At 47.9% G+C, this 16,174-nt stretch overlaps 1 protein-coding gene across 1 annotated transcript in view; it reads left to right on the top strand.

Moving 5' to 3' along the window:
• The window catches only part of ITGB5 (integrin subunit beta 5), a 126,101-nt gene that overhangs the window by 76,671 nt on the left and 33,256 nt on the right, over positions 1–16,174 (top strand). Inside the window, exons 9-10 of the mRNA XM_032268306.1 lie at positions 3,118–3,252; positions 14,526–14,955. Coding sequence (XP_032124197.1) covers positions 3,118–3,252; positions 14,526–14,955 — 565 coding nt within the window. The remainder of the gene's footprint in view (positions 1–3,117; positions 3,253–14,525; positions 14,956–16,174) is intronic.

The raw sequence follows: 16,174 nt of genomic DNA on the forward strand, positions 1-16,174 counted from the left end.
ACAGAGCCAAATTCCTTTTTTTTTTTTTTTCCAATTTTTGTTTTTGTTTTTGACCTCCTCTGTGGACAGAGAGCCAATTTCCGAAGAAAGAAGTGCATATGAGGGGTGTGGATTAGAGAGAGCGCTAGGGTGGGTAGAGAATGCTTGCGTCTGGTCCTGTGCAGCTGAGTGGCCCTGGGCCACCTTTTCCTTGCCCTCACTTCTAGCTTCCATACATGAGAGGTTTGGGCTGCACCATCTCCACAGTTCTTGCTGCCTGAAATGTCTTAAGAGTTTATGATTCTAGAGACTCTGTGGGTAGCAGGAATAATACAAACTTCGTATCAAACATGGGGCCTACGGCCTGAGTAGAACATAAGAGTTCATTTCCATCTAATTCTTAGATGCTGACTCACAGAGTAGGAGTCCAAGTCGCTCTTGGTTTTTCCCAAATCCTCTTCCAGATCCTCCTTGGGTCTTTTCTTTTTCTTTCTCTTTTTTGAGACGGAGTTTTGCTCTTGTGGCCCAGGCTGCAGTACGATGACTCAACTCAGCTCACCGCAACCTTCGCCTCCTTGGTCCAAGCAATTCTCCTGCCTCAGCCTCCCAGGTAGCTGGGATTTCGGGCATGTGCCACCACGCCTGACTAATTTTGTTTTTAGTAGAGATGGGGTTTTGCCATGTTAGCCAGGCCGATCTCCAACTCCTGACCTCAGGTGATCCGCCTGCCTCGGCCTCCCAAAGTGCTGGGATTACAGGCATCAGCCACTGTGCCCGGCTCCCTTGGGTCTTTCAAGGGGAAGCTTAGGCAGACCTTGCTGGGGAACACTGGTGCTTCCTTCCAAAGTTTTGTTTGTGAACCACAGCAGGGTAGGAGAGCCCCATAGTTCAAGTGACCGTTCCCAGGTAATTTTTTATGTGTCTTCACTTTTCAGCTCTTTTACAATATACTGTTTTATCTCATCCACATACTTATTCACAGTTACAAATTTATTTTTAAATATTTACTTTGCTTTAAAAAATATTTTCATCTACTTGGCCTGAGCCCTTAGCATCACTGTTAAAATACTCATCTGTCTACCCATCCCTGCATTCACTCATTCATTCAACAACAGATTGTGCTAAGTCCCAGAGACATCTATGATACAGCCGTTGGACTTCACAACGTGGTAGGGAAGACAGATCTATAAATAATCACAGGCAGCAGAGTGCTGTGCCTATTGAGTGGCACTTTTGTGACCCTTGGCCAGTTAAGGCTGGCAAGTTGCAAGAGGAAGTGGATTTAAGACAGATTGTATTTTTAGAGTTGTAAAAGCACTTAGATAATTTGTTGCAAAGGGAGAGACTGTTTTTTGCAGAAAATGTTTTCAACAAGCTGTTAATTTGCTGGAAAACTGCATATTTCACTTATTCAACTTTAGCACTATGTGCTCTGCAAAAAAGGGGAAAAAAGAAAAGAAAGAAAACCCACAAGAGCAAGAGGCAAGTCTGTCTGCTGTTCTCTCCAACAGCCATGCTCCCTAGAGTGCACCTGAGAAGGGAGAGGGAATCTGCAGGGCCGTCTGCACATGTTGGGGTCCTTGTCTCTCAGATGGGTCCATCTTGCTATACTATGTGTTTAATAAATAGACAGACAGTTGTTTTAAATTTTTCTGAAAAATATGACCTCTGAATAAAAGCTGCTTACTTCATTTGGCCCCAGTCTCCAAAGTGGCATCTTCTTTAGAGATTTTCAAGGACAACTTTTTTTTTTTTTTAAGACAGATTCTCACTCTGTCACCCAGGCTTGAGTGCACTGACACAATCATAGGTCACTGCATCCTTGAACGCCTGGGCTCAAGCGATCCTCCTGCCTCAGCCTCGAGTAGCTGGGACTCGAGGCGTGTGCCACAAGGACAATTTTTTAAACTAATAGATACAGAAAATTTTACAAACTTTTCACAAACTAAATAAGTATCCAGCACCCAGGTCAAACACACAGAACATTAGCAAGCCCTAGACGTTCGTATTGTGCCCTCTTCTATCACAATCCCTCAAGGGCAACCATTCATTTTGTCTGTTTTTGAATTTTATGTAGATTTATAAAATATATATGCCTTTTGAATTTTATGTAGTTATAAAAATTGTTATATTTGTCAAATTTATCCATATTACTACACATAGTCATATTTTGTTACTTCTCATTACCGTTATGTTACTTCACTATACGAACATACTACAATTTTTAAAAATCCATTTTACTGTTGATAGGCATTCGAGGAATTTCCAGTTTCTAGCTATTGCAAGCAGTATTGCAGTAAACATTCTTGTCCATGTCTTTTTGGTGATGCATACACTTCTGTTGGGTATAGTCCTGGGTGAATGCTAGGTCTGAGGCCGGCCTTAGCTTTCGTAGATACAGCCTAATGGGTTTCTACAGGGTTGCACCAGTTTACACTCCCACCAGCAGGGTAGGACAGCCCCAGTTGCACTGCATCCTTTCCAACACTTGATGTTCGTAATCTTCATTTTTTCTATCCTGAAAGGTAATTTTGACCTGATTTTTGTTTGATTCACTGTCTTGAGAATACAATCCACACGTAAGATTGGATTCTCTCATTTTGTAGTTTCATGCTCATGCATATAGACCTCATCTGACTGGGATAGGTATGGGTGTGAATGATAGGGTAGATTCCTGGAGAAATTGCCTGTTGAGCTGATTTTGAAGGATAATGAGGAGCCATTGTGCAAAGGATCATTACCCTGGGCACATGGAAAGGCCCAAAGCCTGGAGTGCACATGGCAAGATTGAGGAACTACGTGTCTGAAGCCGAGAATGGGGATGAGAGGTGCCTCTGGAGAAGCAAGCAGGGGACAGAGCATAACCCCTTGAAGCAGATGTCATACAGCAGGTTGACCATTTTCAACTTCTCCAAGCTCACAGAGGGAGATCTCAGGCCGCGTCTCGAAAGATGTCATGTGAGTGCAGAGAGAAGGGAAAGGATGAGGGAGGGCCAGGGAACCAAGCTAACTGGCTCTTCCCTTGGCTTGGGATTCCTGAGTTACAGCAAACCATGTGGGCATCAGAAAACCAGTGTGGGAGCACCTCAGTCATGGCCTTTATTAAATAGTTGGGCTTCATTTTCTCTCTGTGTTCAGAGTATCCGGTCTAAAGTGGAGCTGTCGGTCTGGGATCAGCCTGAGGATCTTAATCTCTTCTTCACTGCTACCTGCCAAGATGGGATATCCTACCCTGGTCAGAGGAAGTGTGAGGGCCTGAAGATTGGGGACACGGTAAGTCTCACTCCAAGTTTGTATGAACTCTTGTTAGCATTGCTCATCAGTCTTTGAGTTCTAATAACTTTGTGACTTATTGGAGTCCTTTCAGAATTAGTATTCTGTTTTCCAATTCAGCTTCCCAGAGGAGTCTCCTAAACCTACTATGTATTATGTGTTCAGAATCCCAGGTGAACTTGTTAAAGAGCCCAGTCAATAGGCAGCCCTCCGCACATTGCCACCGAAGGCTTTCTCAAGTTGGCATTGTGACTTTGGTGTTTTAAACCATTATCCTCTTAGCTTGACACAGTTGTAATCAGGAGGAAGAGTACAGGTGGGAGTCGAAGAGACCTGGCTTTCATTCCTACTCTTCTGCAAATTGCTCTGTGCCTTGGATAATCTGACCCTCACATTTCCTTTTTGTAAAATGTAAAGAAAACCACTCCCCTCATTCTGTTTGGTAAAATAGAATGGATGACTGTACAGCAGTAGAGGACACAGACACCTTGTCCAGACTAAGTTTATTCAGCTGATGTGTGAAGATGTGTGCCTGTGCACTAAACCAAGGACTTGAGGCTGGGAGCAGGAAGGAGGATAGGTGGGTGACAAGAACACAGACACAGACATGGACAGAGAGGCCAGCCAGTAATGACACATCCTCTGGAGGTCGTGCCGCTGGAAGCAGATCATGAGCTCCATTCCTGACTTGCTTTGTGGACATATTTAGTGCTCAGGAAACAGAAAATCAGTGAGGGATAATTTACTTCCACACTTAAAATAATCTATTAAGAAACAGGAAAATTATAGAGACCTTACAAATAGATGGCTATGTCCTCTTGGCATTCATAGCACTAATGACGGCCAAGGCGGATATAAGCTGACTCATCCGCTGGCTTCAGGGAAAGGGCTTGCAAAGACAGGGAACAGTCACATGGCTGGTAGCAGTGGTCGCCACCAGCTTTTCCACATTCCACTGTAGAGCTTTTCCCATCCCCACTTTCACAACACACAGACATACCTCTCACCCTCCGCAAATCTTACTGTGGTGCCTTGCTCCCCCAAGTAAAGTTCACAATATCATATCGAAGTTGAGAAAATGAAGCCCTCTCATGACCAGCTACCAAGGCCTTTTCTAAGACACGTTGTTTCCAAGTTTCTTTTGCTTTTAACAAACTTGAAAGAAGGGCTAATCAGGCTGTCAGATGATAAGTCATTACAAATGATGATGATTGATTGATTGATTTTTTGGAGACCGAGTCTTGCTCTGTCACCCAGGCTGAAGTGCCATGGTGCAATCTTGGCTCACTGCAACCTTTGCCTCCTGGATTCAAACAATTCTCATGCCTCAGCCTCCCAAGTAGCTGGGATTATAGGCTTGCACCACCACACCTGGCTAATTCATACATTTTTAGTAGAAACGGAGTTTCACCATGTTGCTCAGGCTGGTCTCAAACTCCTGGGCTCAAGGGATCCTTCCACTGCAGCCTCCCGAAGTGCTGGCATTACAGGTGTGAGCCACCGCGCCTGCCACAAATGATTACTTACGGCTTTCAACTCAGAAGACACTCATAGAACAAGGTGACATTGCTGTAACAAAACTCTTGTTCCTATCTTTCTATTTATGGGAACTTTTTTTGTGCTTAAATCTCTACAAATGAAAAATAGAAATATAATTGATGCTGACCCCTGCATTGTTTAGCAATAATTAATGTTAGTTTACATCTGGCAGAAAGCCTCATCTCATCAAAGGGGTACTTCCAGTAAAATTTTACTGTTCAGTTTTAATAATTGTCAGAAGTTGCAGTGTATTTATGTTGTTTTCATCAATTATAATAATTACTCAATCCAGATGATTATAAAAAAAAAACACTAAAGCTTTGCAGTGACAGTACAGGATTTAAAGAGATAGTTATAAAAAATGGAATGAGGCAGAAATAGCCAAAAACCCTCAACAACATGTAAGTGAATTCTATAGATCTGTGGGTGGAATGTTTGGTGCGGCATGTCAGGAGAGCTGAAGGATGGTGTGGGAAATATACCCAAACAAGGAACCCTTTACTTGGAGAAATAGGTATGATGGAAAAGAGATGGGAGAGGGATGGACTATTAATCTAGCATCCACCAAGTTTCAGGAAGGCTGTCGACAATTTCTAATGACATCCTTAAAAATAAAGCAAATATTTAATAATATGTGTTGACAATAGCACAGTCAGGCACATTTGTAGCTCTCTGAGAGCGTTGATAATGCAGCCAGAGGGAGGTCTTGACTGAGGTTCCAATGTCTCTTGTCTGCTGTGTTTATCATTGGCTTGGGTTAAACTCATAGAAGACCTGCTTATCAAATATGGGAAGGTCACAGAGCTGGAGAAAACAGCTTATCTTATAAAGCGGAAAAATGAAGATATAAATGTATTTTTCAAAATTGAGCTGGATTGAAATAATGAAGATTAATGTCTGACGTTTTAGTTCAGAATATTACTAGGATATAGGAACTTAGTTTGATAGTAAAAGAAAAGCATCTGGCAGATTATAATGGCTCAAAGGCTTAATGCAAATAAACAGTGATTAAAAAAAAAGTCTGCCAGGTGCAGTGGCTGATGCCTGTAATCTCAATACTTTGAAAGGTCAAGGTGGGAGGATTGCTTGAAGCCAGGAATTTAAAACCAGCCTGGACAATAAAATGAGACCCCCATCTCTACAGAAAATAAAAAATTAGCTGGGCATGGTGGTGTACACCTGTGGTCTCAGCTACTCAGGAGGCTGAAGCGGGAAGATAGCTTAAGCCTAGGAGTTCGAGGCAGCAGTGAGCTATGATCACACCACTGTACTCTAGTGTAGGTAACAGAGTGAGACCCCATCTCTTAAAAAAAATAAATAAATAATGGCTGTGCACAGTGACTCACACCTGTAATCCCAGCATTTTGGGAGGCTGAGGCTTTAAAATGGTTGATTGCTTAGGCTCAGGGGTTCAAGACTAGCCTGGGCAACATAGCAAAACCCAGTCTCCCCCAAAAATACAAAAATTAGCTGGGTGTGGTGGAGAGCGCTGTAGTCCCAGCTACTTGGGAAGTGGAGGTGGGAGGATCGCTGGAGCTCGGGAAGTTGAGGCTGCAATGAGCCATGATTGGGACACTGCACTCCAACCTGGGTGACAAAGTAAGACCCTGTCTCAAATAAATAAATATAAATATAAATAGCAGGCCAGGCGCAGTGGCTCATGCCTATAATCCCAGCACTTTGGGAGGCCAAGGCAGGTGGATCACCTGAGGTCAGGAGTTCGAGACCAGCCTGGCCAAGATGGTGAAACCCCTCCTCTACTAAAAATACAAAAGTTAGCTGGGCATGGTGATGCACACCTATAGTCCCAGCTACTTGGGAGGCTGAGGCAGGAGAATCGCTTGAACCTGGGAGGCAGAGGTTGCAGTGAGCCGAGACTGCACAACTACACTCCAGCCTGGGTGACCAAGCGAGACTCCATCTCAAAAAATAAAATAAATAAATAAAAAGTAATGCCAGTTGAAGCTGTGTTAATAGAGATATTTTGAAACCTCACATCTGAAGTTCCTTATTCAGTTATTTTTTTATTTTTAGAGACTGGGTCTTGCTCTGGTTCCCAGGCTGCAGTACAGTGGCTCGATCATAGTGCACTGTAACCTCCAACTCCAGGGCCCAGGTGATCCTTCCACCTCAGCCTCCCAAGTAGCTGGGACCACAGCTGCACCACCATGCCCAGCTAATTTCTTTGGTTTTTTTTTGCAGAAACAGAGTCTCGCTATATTGCCTAAAATGGCTTTGAACTCCTGGCCTCAAGTGATCTTCCTGCCTTGGCCTCCCAAAGTGCTGGGACTACAGGCATGAGCCACTGTGCCTAGCCCAGCCCAGTTCTTTTTTGAAAAAGAAAAGTGACAAGCAACTATCACGACGAACTGTTTAGAAACTAGGAAGGGCAAAGGAACTAATATTTGTTGATAGTAAGATTGTAAAGTCAGAACTCTTTTCAGATGTAAAAAAACTGAAGCCAATTTATGCTGTCCTAAGTGAAACGGAGAAAGTCATTCTAAATATATTGGGGTTCCTCATGGAATATGAAGTGGAAATACAGTTAGTCTTGGGAAGGACCAGAAACGATCTAGTCAGTGAGTGGTTCTGTGTTCACTAATTCCCTGTGAGGAAGACATTGTTATTCATGCTGACAGATGGGGAAGACTGAGGCACAAAGCATACAGGTACACAGCCTGTAAGTGTCGAAGGGAAAATGCAAAGCCAGGGCTTTCCGTTCTGAAGCCAGCTCCCTCACCACCTTTATCCGGCCTCTTGGTGCTCACAATTCTATTCTACCAAACCTACTTCAAAGGGCTCTACCGGCGCAAAGTATGATCCTGAGGAACAGGAGCCTCCACGGGAGAGTGCCGCTGACTGAGCCCCCCTGCACCATGTGGGGAGCCCAGCACTTGCACACTGCTGACGCACAGCCTGGGATTTGAGGATGAGCATGACCTGACCCAGCTCACCCAGCTAAGAGGCAGTGAACTCACAAGCCAAACCAAGGCCTTTCTCCATCCACACCAGGTCATCCCACTCATCCCACTCCCCATTACAGAGCAAATGGTATTTGTTAGCATGGAATAAGGATATCCAATGTGCCCTGTCCATTGTGCCCCTTAACTGTGGTGGGTGCATTACTGCTGCTGTCTGCTTCTTATAGCAGCTTTATAAGGGAGCTATTCCTTCCCCATTTTATGTATGAAAAACTAAGACTCAAAATGGGGCCTGAGAAGCACGGCAGAACCCTCAAGCATCAGGAGCCAAGTCGGGGGCTGCTTCTGAGGCCACAGTGCATGTGTTTCCCCTATGCCTCATGCAATTTGGGAGTGACAGCTTCGAGGAAGCATACAGTGGTGTCGTGGCCACTTGTGGATGACATTCTAGTGTACAGATTTTTATTTTTGCTGGGATACCTCAGAAAAATGGGGAAACTGTCAGAGCTTAGAAATAGATTTTACATGATTTTCAAATGCTCTGAAACTCTCAGATATATCGAGATGGTTTTTAGAGCACATGAAGCAACACTAAAGGAGAAGGGAGCTTCTGCTCAGGCCGGCATGTTTTGACAGCTCTTCCTGTGGGGTCAGATGGGCCAAAGCCCTGCGGGAACAGCAGGGCCCCTAGGCAAGTGTCCTGAGCTGGCTCTTTGTTTCTACTCACTGTCCCAGCGTTGTTGTCTTGCTGTCCAAAGGCCACGGTCACATGACCCCTGGTTCCACTGCAAGGGCTGTGGGGTTTTTGTTTTCTGTGGATGAAGACAGGCTGGCACAGGGCAGTGGCCACTCTGCTCTTCAGAACCAGACATGATTCTGTTCACAAGGGCCACCCAGGCCAGGAGAGGCAGCTCTCTTGCGGGCCTTGGAGGCAGAACTGGCTCCATCATTTGTAGTGTAGTGCACAGTGAAAATATGGGTCCATGTTCAAAAATCATTAAGAATTCCAACACAGCGATCACAGAGCACTTAAGCATGGGCCCTTCTGAGTGGGGGCCCTCATGATCGCACAGGCACATGGCCCGGGAGCCAGTCCTAGCACTGGGAGCTGAGGGGTTTTCCTTTTTGAGGAAAGAGAGGGGTCCGTCAGTAACTCTGATCCCCGAGACAGAAGGGGTGCGCTTACAGCTGGGACCGGTCTGATTTTCCTAAGCCTGGTGCCCAAGAAGGGAAACTTTCCATCCCTTCTCTCAGGCTGAACTGTATCCAGAGCACTGGCAGTTGGGCTCTGGCAAGCAGGGGTGCTACTGCGTGTGTGAGTGTTTCCCTCTGGACGTGTGTCCCAAAGTCACACATTTCAGAACTCGCGAGTGACTGTGCTGACATCCACTCATGCTCAGTAAGTGTTTCTCTGTGAAATCCTGTGCTCGCTCAGGATGTATAGATGAAGCTGCAGGTCAGGGGCTCAGAGTCTGGTGGAGGAAATAACGTGCAGAGGAGTCAGCCCCATAGAGGGTGACGAGCACTGTGAGAAAGCCAGGTGTGACACTGCAGGAGCCCAAGGACGAAGGCCCAGCACTGCAGAGGGGGCTGTTGGAGCCGAGGCTCAGAGCACCAATAGGAGTTTTCCGGACATAGGAAGGATGGGTGGGCTGGTCCCATCAGTGGGCCTGGCATGTGCATTATTGGCAAGATGTGTCTGCTAGGATGTGAAGAGCATTGCCCTTTGGCCAGTGGAAAGCAGCTGATGGTGATGGCTGTGGAGGCAAGAGGAGTGGGCTGGGGATGGAAGGGAGAGAGGCTGGCTTGGGCCACAGTGGTGGAGCATACCTGCCAAACTAAGCGGTCTGGCCATCGTCTGGCAAGCGGGTTCCATTCTTTGGTGGCAGGAGTTGGGAGGACTATGGGCAGGTCAGGGGATGGAGGCGGAGGTAGACAAGAGGGCTGAGCATAGCTGGAGGGTCTGGGGACTCCCCTGGAGAAGAGGTATTAGGAAAAGCAGGCAGGGTTCAGCTGTCATCAGGGATCTCAGTGTCTGACCTGTGGACGAGGTCACGGCCTATGTGAGGGGCAGCCTTGAGCCAGCTGGTGAGTGGCAGCCAGGTGGACCTCACCTCCTCATCATCACAGCTCCTGCAGAGGTGGAGGGGGTGCAGGCTGTGGTTCTGTGACAACCCTGTGTGCTCTGGGTCGAGACAGATGTCTAGCAAGAAGCAGGAGAGGTGGCAGGGGCCGAGGGTCAGGGATGTCCTCAAAGAGAAATATGGCTTAAATCAAACCTTGAAAGCCCCAAATCCAATGACGTTCTCTTTCTCAGTGATTTCAGTTGTTTCCCTAATTTTCCTCCCTTTATCCTACACCAACCACCAAGAGTCAGTTTACTCAGGAACTGGCTTCAACAAATCAGTATGCAAGTGGCTGGTTGTGAGGCTAGCACGGATACCCAGCACAAAACAGCCAGTGAACCCCATCATGGGCTTCCCACAGCACCCCGTTCCTGCTCCTGTCCACTCCCCGGGGCCCTGTAGCCTGTGCCCATCCCAGCTCCTTTTTTGTTGAGATCTGAGCAGATATGGCATCTGCATAGGATAGCCCTGGATTTGGTGGGTTCGGTGTGGGGGCTGGGCAGCCCTTTTGAAAGGGTACATCTGGCCAGCAGCCCCACGGGGGAACCAGAAGCATCCCAATGAAGTTCAAATAACAAGACCAGGCAGGAGGGCTGCTGTGTCTGTGACCTTCCTCTGGAATCTCAGAGCTGGTGAATGAAAGTCTCTAGGAACTGGGGAACCTTCAGTATCAGCTGAAGTCCTCAGGAATCAGGAGAGGGACTTGAAGAGGCCACATTCCAGCTGCCTTCCAGCCTCTCTGGATTCTTTCCAAATCCAGTAGGAAAAATGGAGCCTCTGAAAGGAGGGGTAAGTGAACAGATTTCCTTGCTGGTCCTGAACTGCTTTTTATAGCACTTCCTGTGCCCAGCAGGAGCTGAGACCCAGCGGCTGAAATAGACAGAACATTCTCTGGTTATCAGGCATCTGGCTGCACTCCAGGCTGCACAGGGCCAAATAGCACCTCACTTGGACTGAAGCCTTGTCTGGGGAAGGCCTCAGAACCTGCTTGAAAGCCTGGCCCTCCTTGCTTGCCCAGCTGGGCAGACAGTGTGTGAGTGTTTCTACATGCTGGTGATCGGGTGCCAGCACTTCAGGGGCTCCCTAACCTCCCACTTTCTCCCAGGCAAACACAGACATATCAGCAAGACTCAGGAGACTTAACTCTCACTTTCATTGCTTTAACCCCAAGGCAGGCAAGTTTCCATAGGAAAAGGTTATACTCACAGGTGTGCACTCCCCACAGTCTTTCAATAAGTAAATGCCCTTGGCTCTTGGTCCAGGTCCTTCCTTTCTAGTCTATTCAGTTTCTGACCTACACATGCCTCTGTGGGGCACAGGCTTTTCATTTAACAAATCCAGCAAGTTGTAGCCCTAGGAGTGAGTACAGGGTTTCAGCTGTAATTTGAAGCAAGCTACAGGTAGCTTCAAGCATGTCACTGTTGTGGGAGCTTCAAGCAAGTAGTAAAAGGAAATGCAAGCAAGTTTCTCTCTGGACCTCAGAAGGGATGGATGGCTTTGGGCAGGTATAGTCTCCACTCCCATCCTATCTACAAGCTCAAATCATTCCCAGCCCATGACAGAAAGATGTGGAGATGCCTCTGGCCACCACTTTGGGTATCACCATCAAGTGGTCCCCTTAGTAAGCCAGGTTGGCTCCCCCCTCATACCCTGATGAGGTAGACCTCATTGTGCCTTCTAGGAGCTGATATGCTAAGGAGGGCACAGGTCCTGCTCTAGGCCTAGCCCCACTCCTCATCAGCTGTGTGACCATGATTAAATCCACTGACCCCACCGAGTATGTTTTCTCTCTGATAAAATGAGGACACTTCCTTCTGGGGCATTTGAAAGAGATACTTGTGAAAATGTCCAGCACAGTGCCTGGTACATAGTAGACACTTAGCAACTAGTAACTATTCGTGTGTGTATGTGTGTGTGTGTGTGTGTGTTTTCTTTTGGAGATAAGAACTCACTCTGTTGTCCAGGCTGGAGTACAGTGACATGATCACGGCTCACTGCAACCTCCTCCTCTCGGGCTCAAGCAATCCTCCCACCTCAGCCTTCTGAGTAGCTGGGACCACTGGCATGTGCCAAAACGCCTGGCACATTTTTTTTTGTACTTTTGGTAGAGATGGCGTTTTCCATGTTGCCCAGGCTGGTCTCAAACTCCTGGCCTCGAGTGATCCAGTCTGCCCACCTCAGCTTCCCAAAGTGCTAGAATTACAGGCATGAACCACTACGCCCGGCCTATTAGTGTTATTCTTTAACCGATTTCAGTGTCCAAGTGGATTGAATCTTCTTTCCTTACCTTGAGAGCCTCCCTGTGTCTCGAGACCTTGGAACTTAGCCTTGAAACTGTTGTTTTTGTCAATCTCCCCGCTTTGCCTCCCCCCTACTTTTCCCACCCCACAGAGATGGAAGGTAAAGTGGAGCTAGCCCAAGGTGTCTGCAGCTAGCCTGGTCCTCCCAGTGTCTTCTGACCTGCACTCCTATCTATCCTCAGCTCACTTGCCCAAAAGCATCTCCTGTTGAGCCTCTTGGCTAATGCTGAGTCCTGGGCGTCTGCTGTCAAGTCCTTTGAAACAGAAGTTTGCTGCCACACAGGACTTTCTCCAGGAGTTAGAGAGCAGGATCTGTCCTCCTGCTCAGTCCTATACCCTCTCCCCTCTCCCCGTGTCCCTAGCTGTCACAGCAACTGAGGGAGGCCTTTTGGAAGCAGTAAAGATCTCAAAGTAATAGGGATCTGTATGTTTAGAAACAGATATTTTTAATGTTCTCAAAAAATGAATATCGTGGGCTGGGCGAAGTGGTTCACGGCTGTAATCCCACTTTGGGAGGCCAAGGCGGTGGATCACTTGAGGATAGCAGTTCGAGACCAGCCTGGCCAATACAGTGAAACCCCATCTCTACAAAAAATACAAAAATTAGGCGGACATGGTGGCAGGCACCTGTAATCCCAGCTACTTGGGAGGCAGAGGTGAGAATCACTTGCATCCGGGAGGCAGAGGCTGCAGTGAGCCGAAATGGCGCCACTGCACTCCAGCCTGGGTGACAGAGTGAGACTCTGTCTCAAAAAAAAAAAATTGTTACCTGAAGATTGTCCAGTAAAGCAAGTGAATGATGACATTTTAAAAATTAGCTTTAATGGCCAGGCACAGTGGCGCATGCCTGTAATCCGAGCATTTTTGGAGGCCAAGGCAGGTGGATCACAATGTCAGGAGATCAAGACCATCCTGGTCAATGTGGTGAAACCCCATCCTAATAAAAATACAAAAATTAGCTGGCTATGGTGGCACATGCTTGTAATTCTAACTACTCAGGAGGCTGAGGCAGGAAAATCACTTGAACCTGGGAGGTGGAAATTGCAGTGAGCCGAGATCATGCCACTGCATTCCAGCCTGGTGACAGAGTTCTTACTCCGTCTAGAAAAAAAAAAAAAGTAGCTTTAGTCCAACCCAAATAATAGAATTAAGAATAGTAATAGCTGAAAGTGGTTTCTAACTCATTCTGAGCTTCAGAATGATCTGAGGAGCCTTTTGAAAAATAAAAGACCTTTGGACACAGATGCGGTGAGTCCATTTGTGGGGTGGGGTAGGCTGGGCCTCTGTCTGTTTAGGGAGTAACGGAGAACCCGCCCCAAGTAAAACTTCACTATGGCGTTTCATCAGGGCACACCAGCCACCTCTCTGTGCGTTTTCATAGACTCCATAGTGCCCTGCTCCGAGGGCCCTGCTGGGTGATTCAAACCCCACATGGCTCTCCTCAGGGGGGTGAGGAGGAGAGGGTGGGGAGTCAGGCTGTAGTTCCTGGAAGAATCAGACCAAGCCTCATCCTTGCTTTCCCTCCATCCCAGCCCTCTGGGCAGCTGACAGGCGTCCCTCCCACACTATCTACCACCCAGCCAGGCCCACCTTGAGCCTGTGTCCAAGGCAATCTGTGAGAAGCTCCTGAGTTAGGAACACTTCCTTACATAGTCTGTATAAAAAGAAAAGGTCTGTCCCTGTGCATGGTGCATTTCATCAGTCGGCAACTCTTTTTTAAGACCTCAAGGGCATGGAAGGATTGTGAAAGATGCAGCTGTGATAAGCACTCACAGAGGAGGAATTGAGGCATGGGGGGTTTGGGGGTGTCTGAAGAGCAAGCTCTGGAGTCAGCTGAGCCCTTTGCCAGCAGGCACAGAGCCCTCTCTATGGCGGGCCAGGCAGGTGCCCTTCACCCAGCACCCCGTGAGAAGAGTGCCACCATGCCCTTGCATCTAACATTGTGCCTGGCACAGAGGCAGTGCCCAGGAAACATTTGTCTACCGAATGACTTTTTAAATGAGCAGAGAAGAGGCATCTGCAGTGGGGCTGGGAAGAGGATAGGACAGAAGAGAAAAGAAAGGGAGAACGAGAACTGTGTGAATTGAGGAAGCCGTTTACCTTTATGCAGAGGCCCATTTCCTCAGGGTCATGAGGATGCAGAGATAATGAATGTTAAAGAATTCCCCTGTCAAATGTGAGCTCACCTGAGCATCCTCTTTTCCAAGAAGTGTGGGAGCTTGCTGGCTCTAAGGTCTCTTTCTACTCAGGCCACCTCGGTGGTTCTACCTGTGTATGCCAAGAAGGCTGGAGTTCACAGCTGCTCTTCATCAAGGACGCTGCCCCTGGGTGAACGGGAGGCCTTGGCTTGCCCCAGTCATGACGTCCCTTCTCCTCCTTCTGCCCAGGCATCTTTTGAGGTGTCAGTGGAGGCCCGAAGCTGCCCCCGCAGACACACGGAGCATGTGTTCGCCCTGCGGCCAGTGGGATTCCGGGACAGCCTGGCGGTGGGGGTCACCTATAACTGCACGTGTGACTGCAGCGTGAGGCCGAAACCCAACAGCGCCAGCTGCAGCGGGACCGGGACCTACGTCTGCGGCCTGTGTGAGTGCAACCCCGGCTACCTGGGCACCAGGTGCGAGTGCCAGGATGGGGAGAACCAGAGCGTGTACCAGAACCTGTGCCGGGAGGCAGAGGGCAAGCCGCTGTGCAGCGGGCGGGGGGAGTGCAGCTGCAACCAGTGTTCCTGCTTCGAGAGCGAGTTCGGGAAGATCTACGGGACTTTCTGTGAGTGCGACAACTTCTCCTGTGCCAGGAACAAGGGAGTCCTCTGCTCAGGTAAGTGCCACCAGCAAGTACTTTAGTTCTGAGCCAGGCCCAGATGCTGTTAGGACATCCTCCCAAAGCCTGCCTCTCAGTGGTGGTAGAAAGTGTCACCACCATGGTTCCCCTTGGAGAAGACAGTGGGCAAGCCTTGCCAACCCTAGGCAGGAACTGGGGACTAGTGTGTGGAATACAAAAGCAGAGGGCACTGCTATAAATTATGGACTCTCAGAGTTAGGGACCAGCCTGTGGGTCATCCAGCTTACTTCCCAGTTCATGCAGGACTGGTCTGCACAGCATTCTTGACAGGTAGAGATGTTCAGCCTCTTCTTGATTGCCTCCTGGGACGGGGAGCTCACTGGGGCTGGTAGTGGCCATCTGCCTCTTAGCTATTGGATTCATATCTTGTTACTGCTCCCACAACTCACAACAAACCTGGTGGCTTAAAACAATACACATTTATTCCATTACAGTTCTGGAGGTCAGAGGTCTGAAATGGATCTCATTTGGCTAGAATCAAGGTGTGCACAGGGCTGCACACCTCCTAGAAGCTCCAGGGGAGAATCTGTCGCAGCCTTTTCCAGTTCCTAGAGGTCACCTGTATTCTTTGGCTTGTAGCTCCTTCTTCCATTTTCAAAACCAGCAGAGTAGTATCTGCTTCTGTTGTCACATCCTTCTCCCTCTCCTATGGACCCCTGTAGTTACCAGGGACCCGCAGCTGAACCCTGGGAAGTCTCCCCATCCCCAGGTCCTCAGCCTACTCACACCTGCACAATCCCTTTCACCATGTAAGGCCACATAGTCACAGGTTCCAGGGATTAGAACGTGGACATCTTTGGGGGCTATTTTTCCTGGCAGAATTCCTTTTTTTTTTTTTTTTTTTTTAAACTAGGATGGAGTCTCGCTCTGTTGTCCAGGCTGGAGTGCAATGGCACTGTCTCAACTCACTGCAGTGTCCACCTCCTGGGTTCAAGCAAGTCTCCTGCCTCAGCCTCTGGAGTAGCTGGGATTATAGGCATCCAACACCACACCTGACTAATTTTTGTAATTTTAGTAGAGACGGGGTTTCACCATGTTGGCCAGGTTGGTCTTGAACTCCTGACCTCAAGTGATTCACCCCCCTTGGCCTCCCAAAGTGCTAGATATTACAGGTGTGAGCCACCACGCCTGGCCCAGAATTCCTCTTTATATTGAAGAGAAATTTGTTTCTCAATAACTTCCACCCAATGGCTCA

Source organism: Sapajus apella, unplaced genomic scaffold, assembly GCF_009761245.1.
Source record: "Sapajus apella isolate SASKATOON/1434 unplaced genomic scaffold, GSC_monkey_1.0 scaffold178, whole genome shotgun sequence".
NCBI lineage: Eukaryota > Metazoa > Chordata > Mammalia > Primates > Cebidae > Sapajus > Sapajus apella.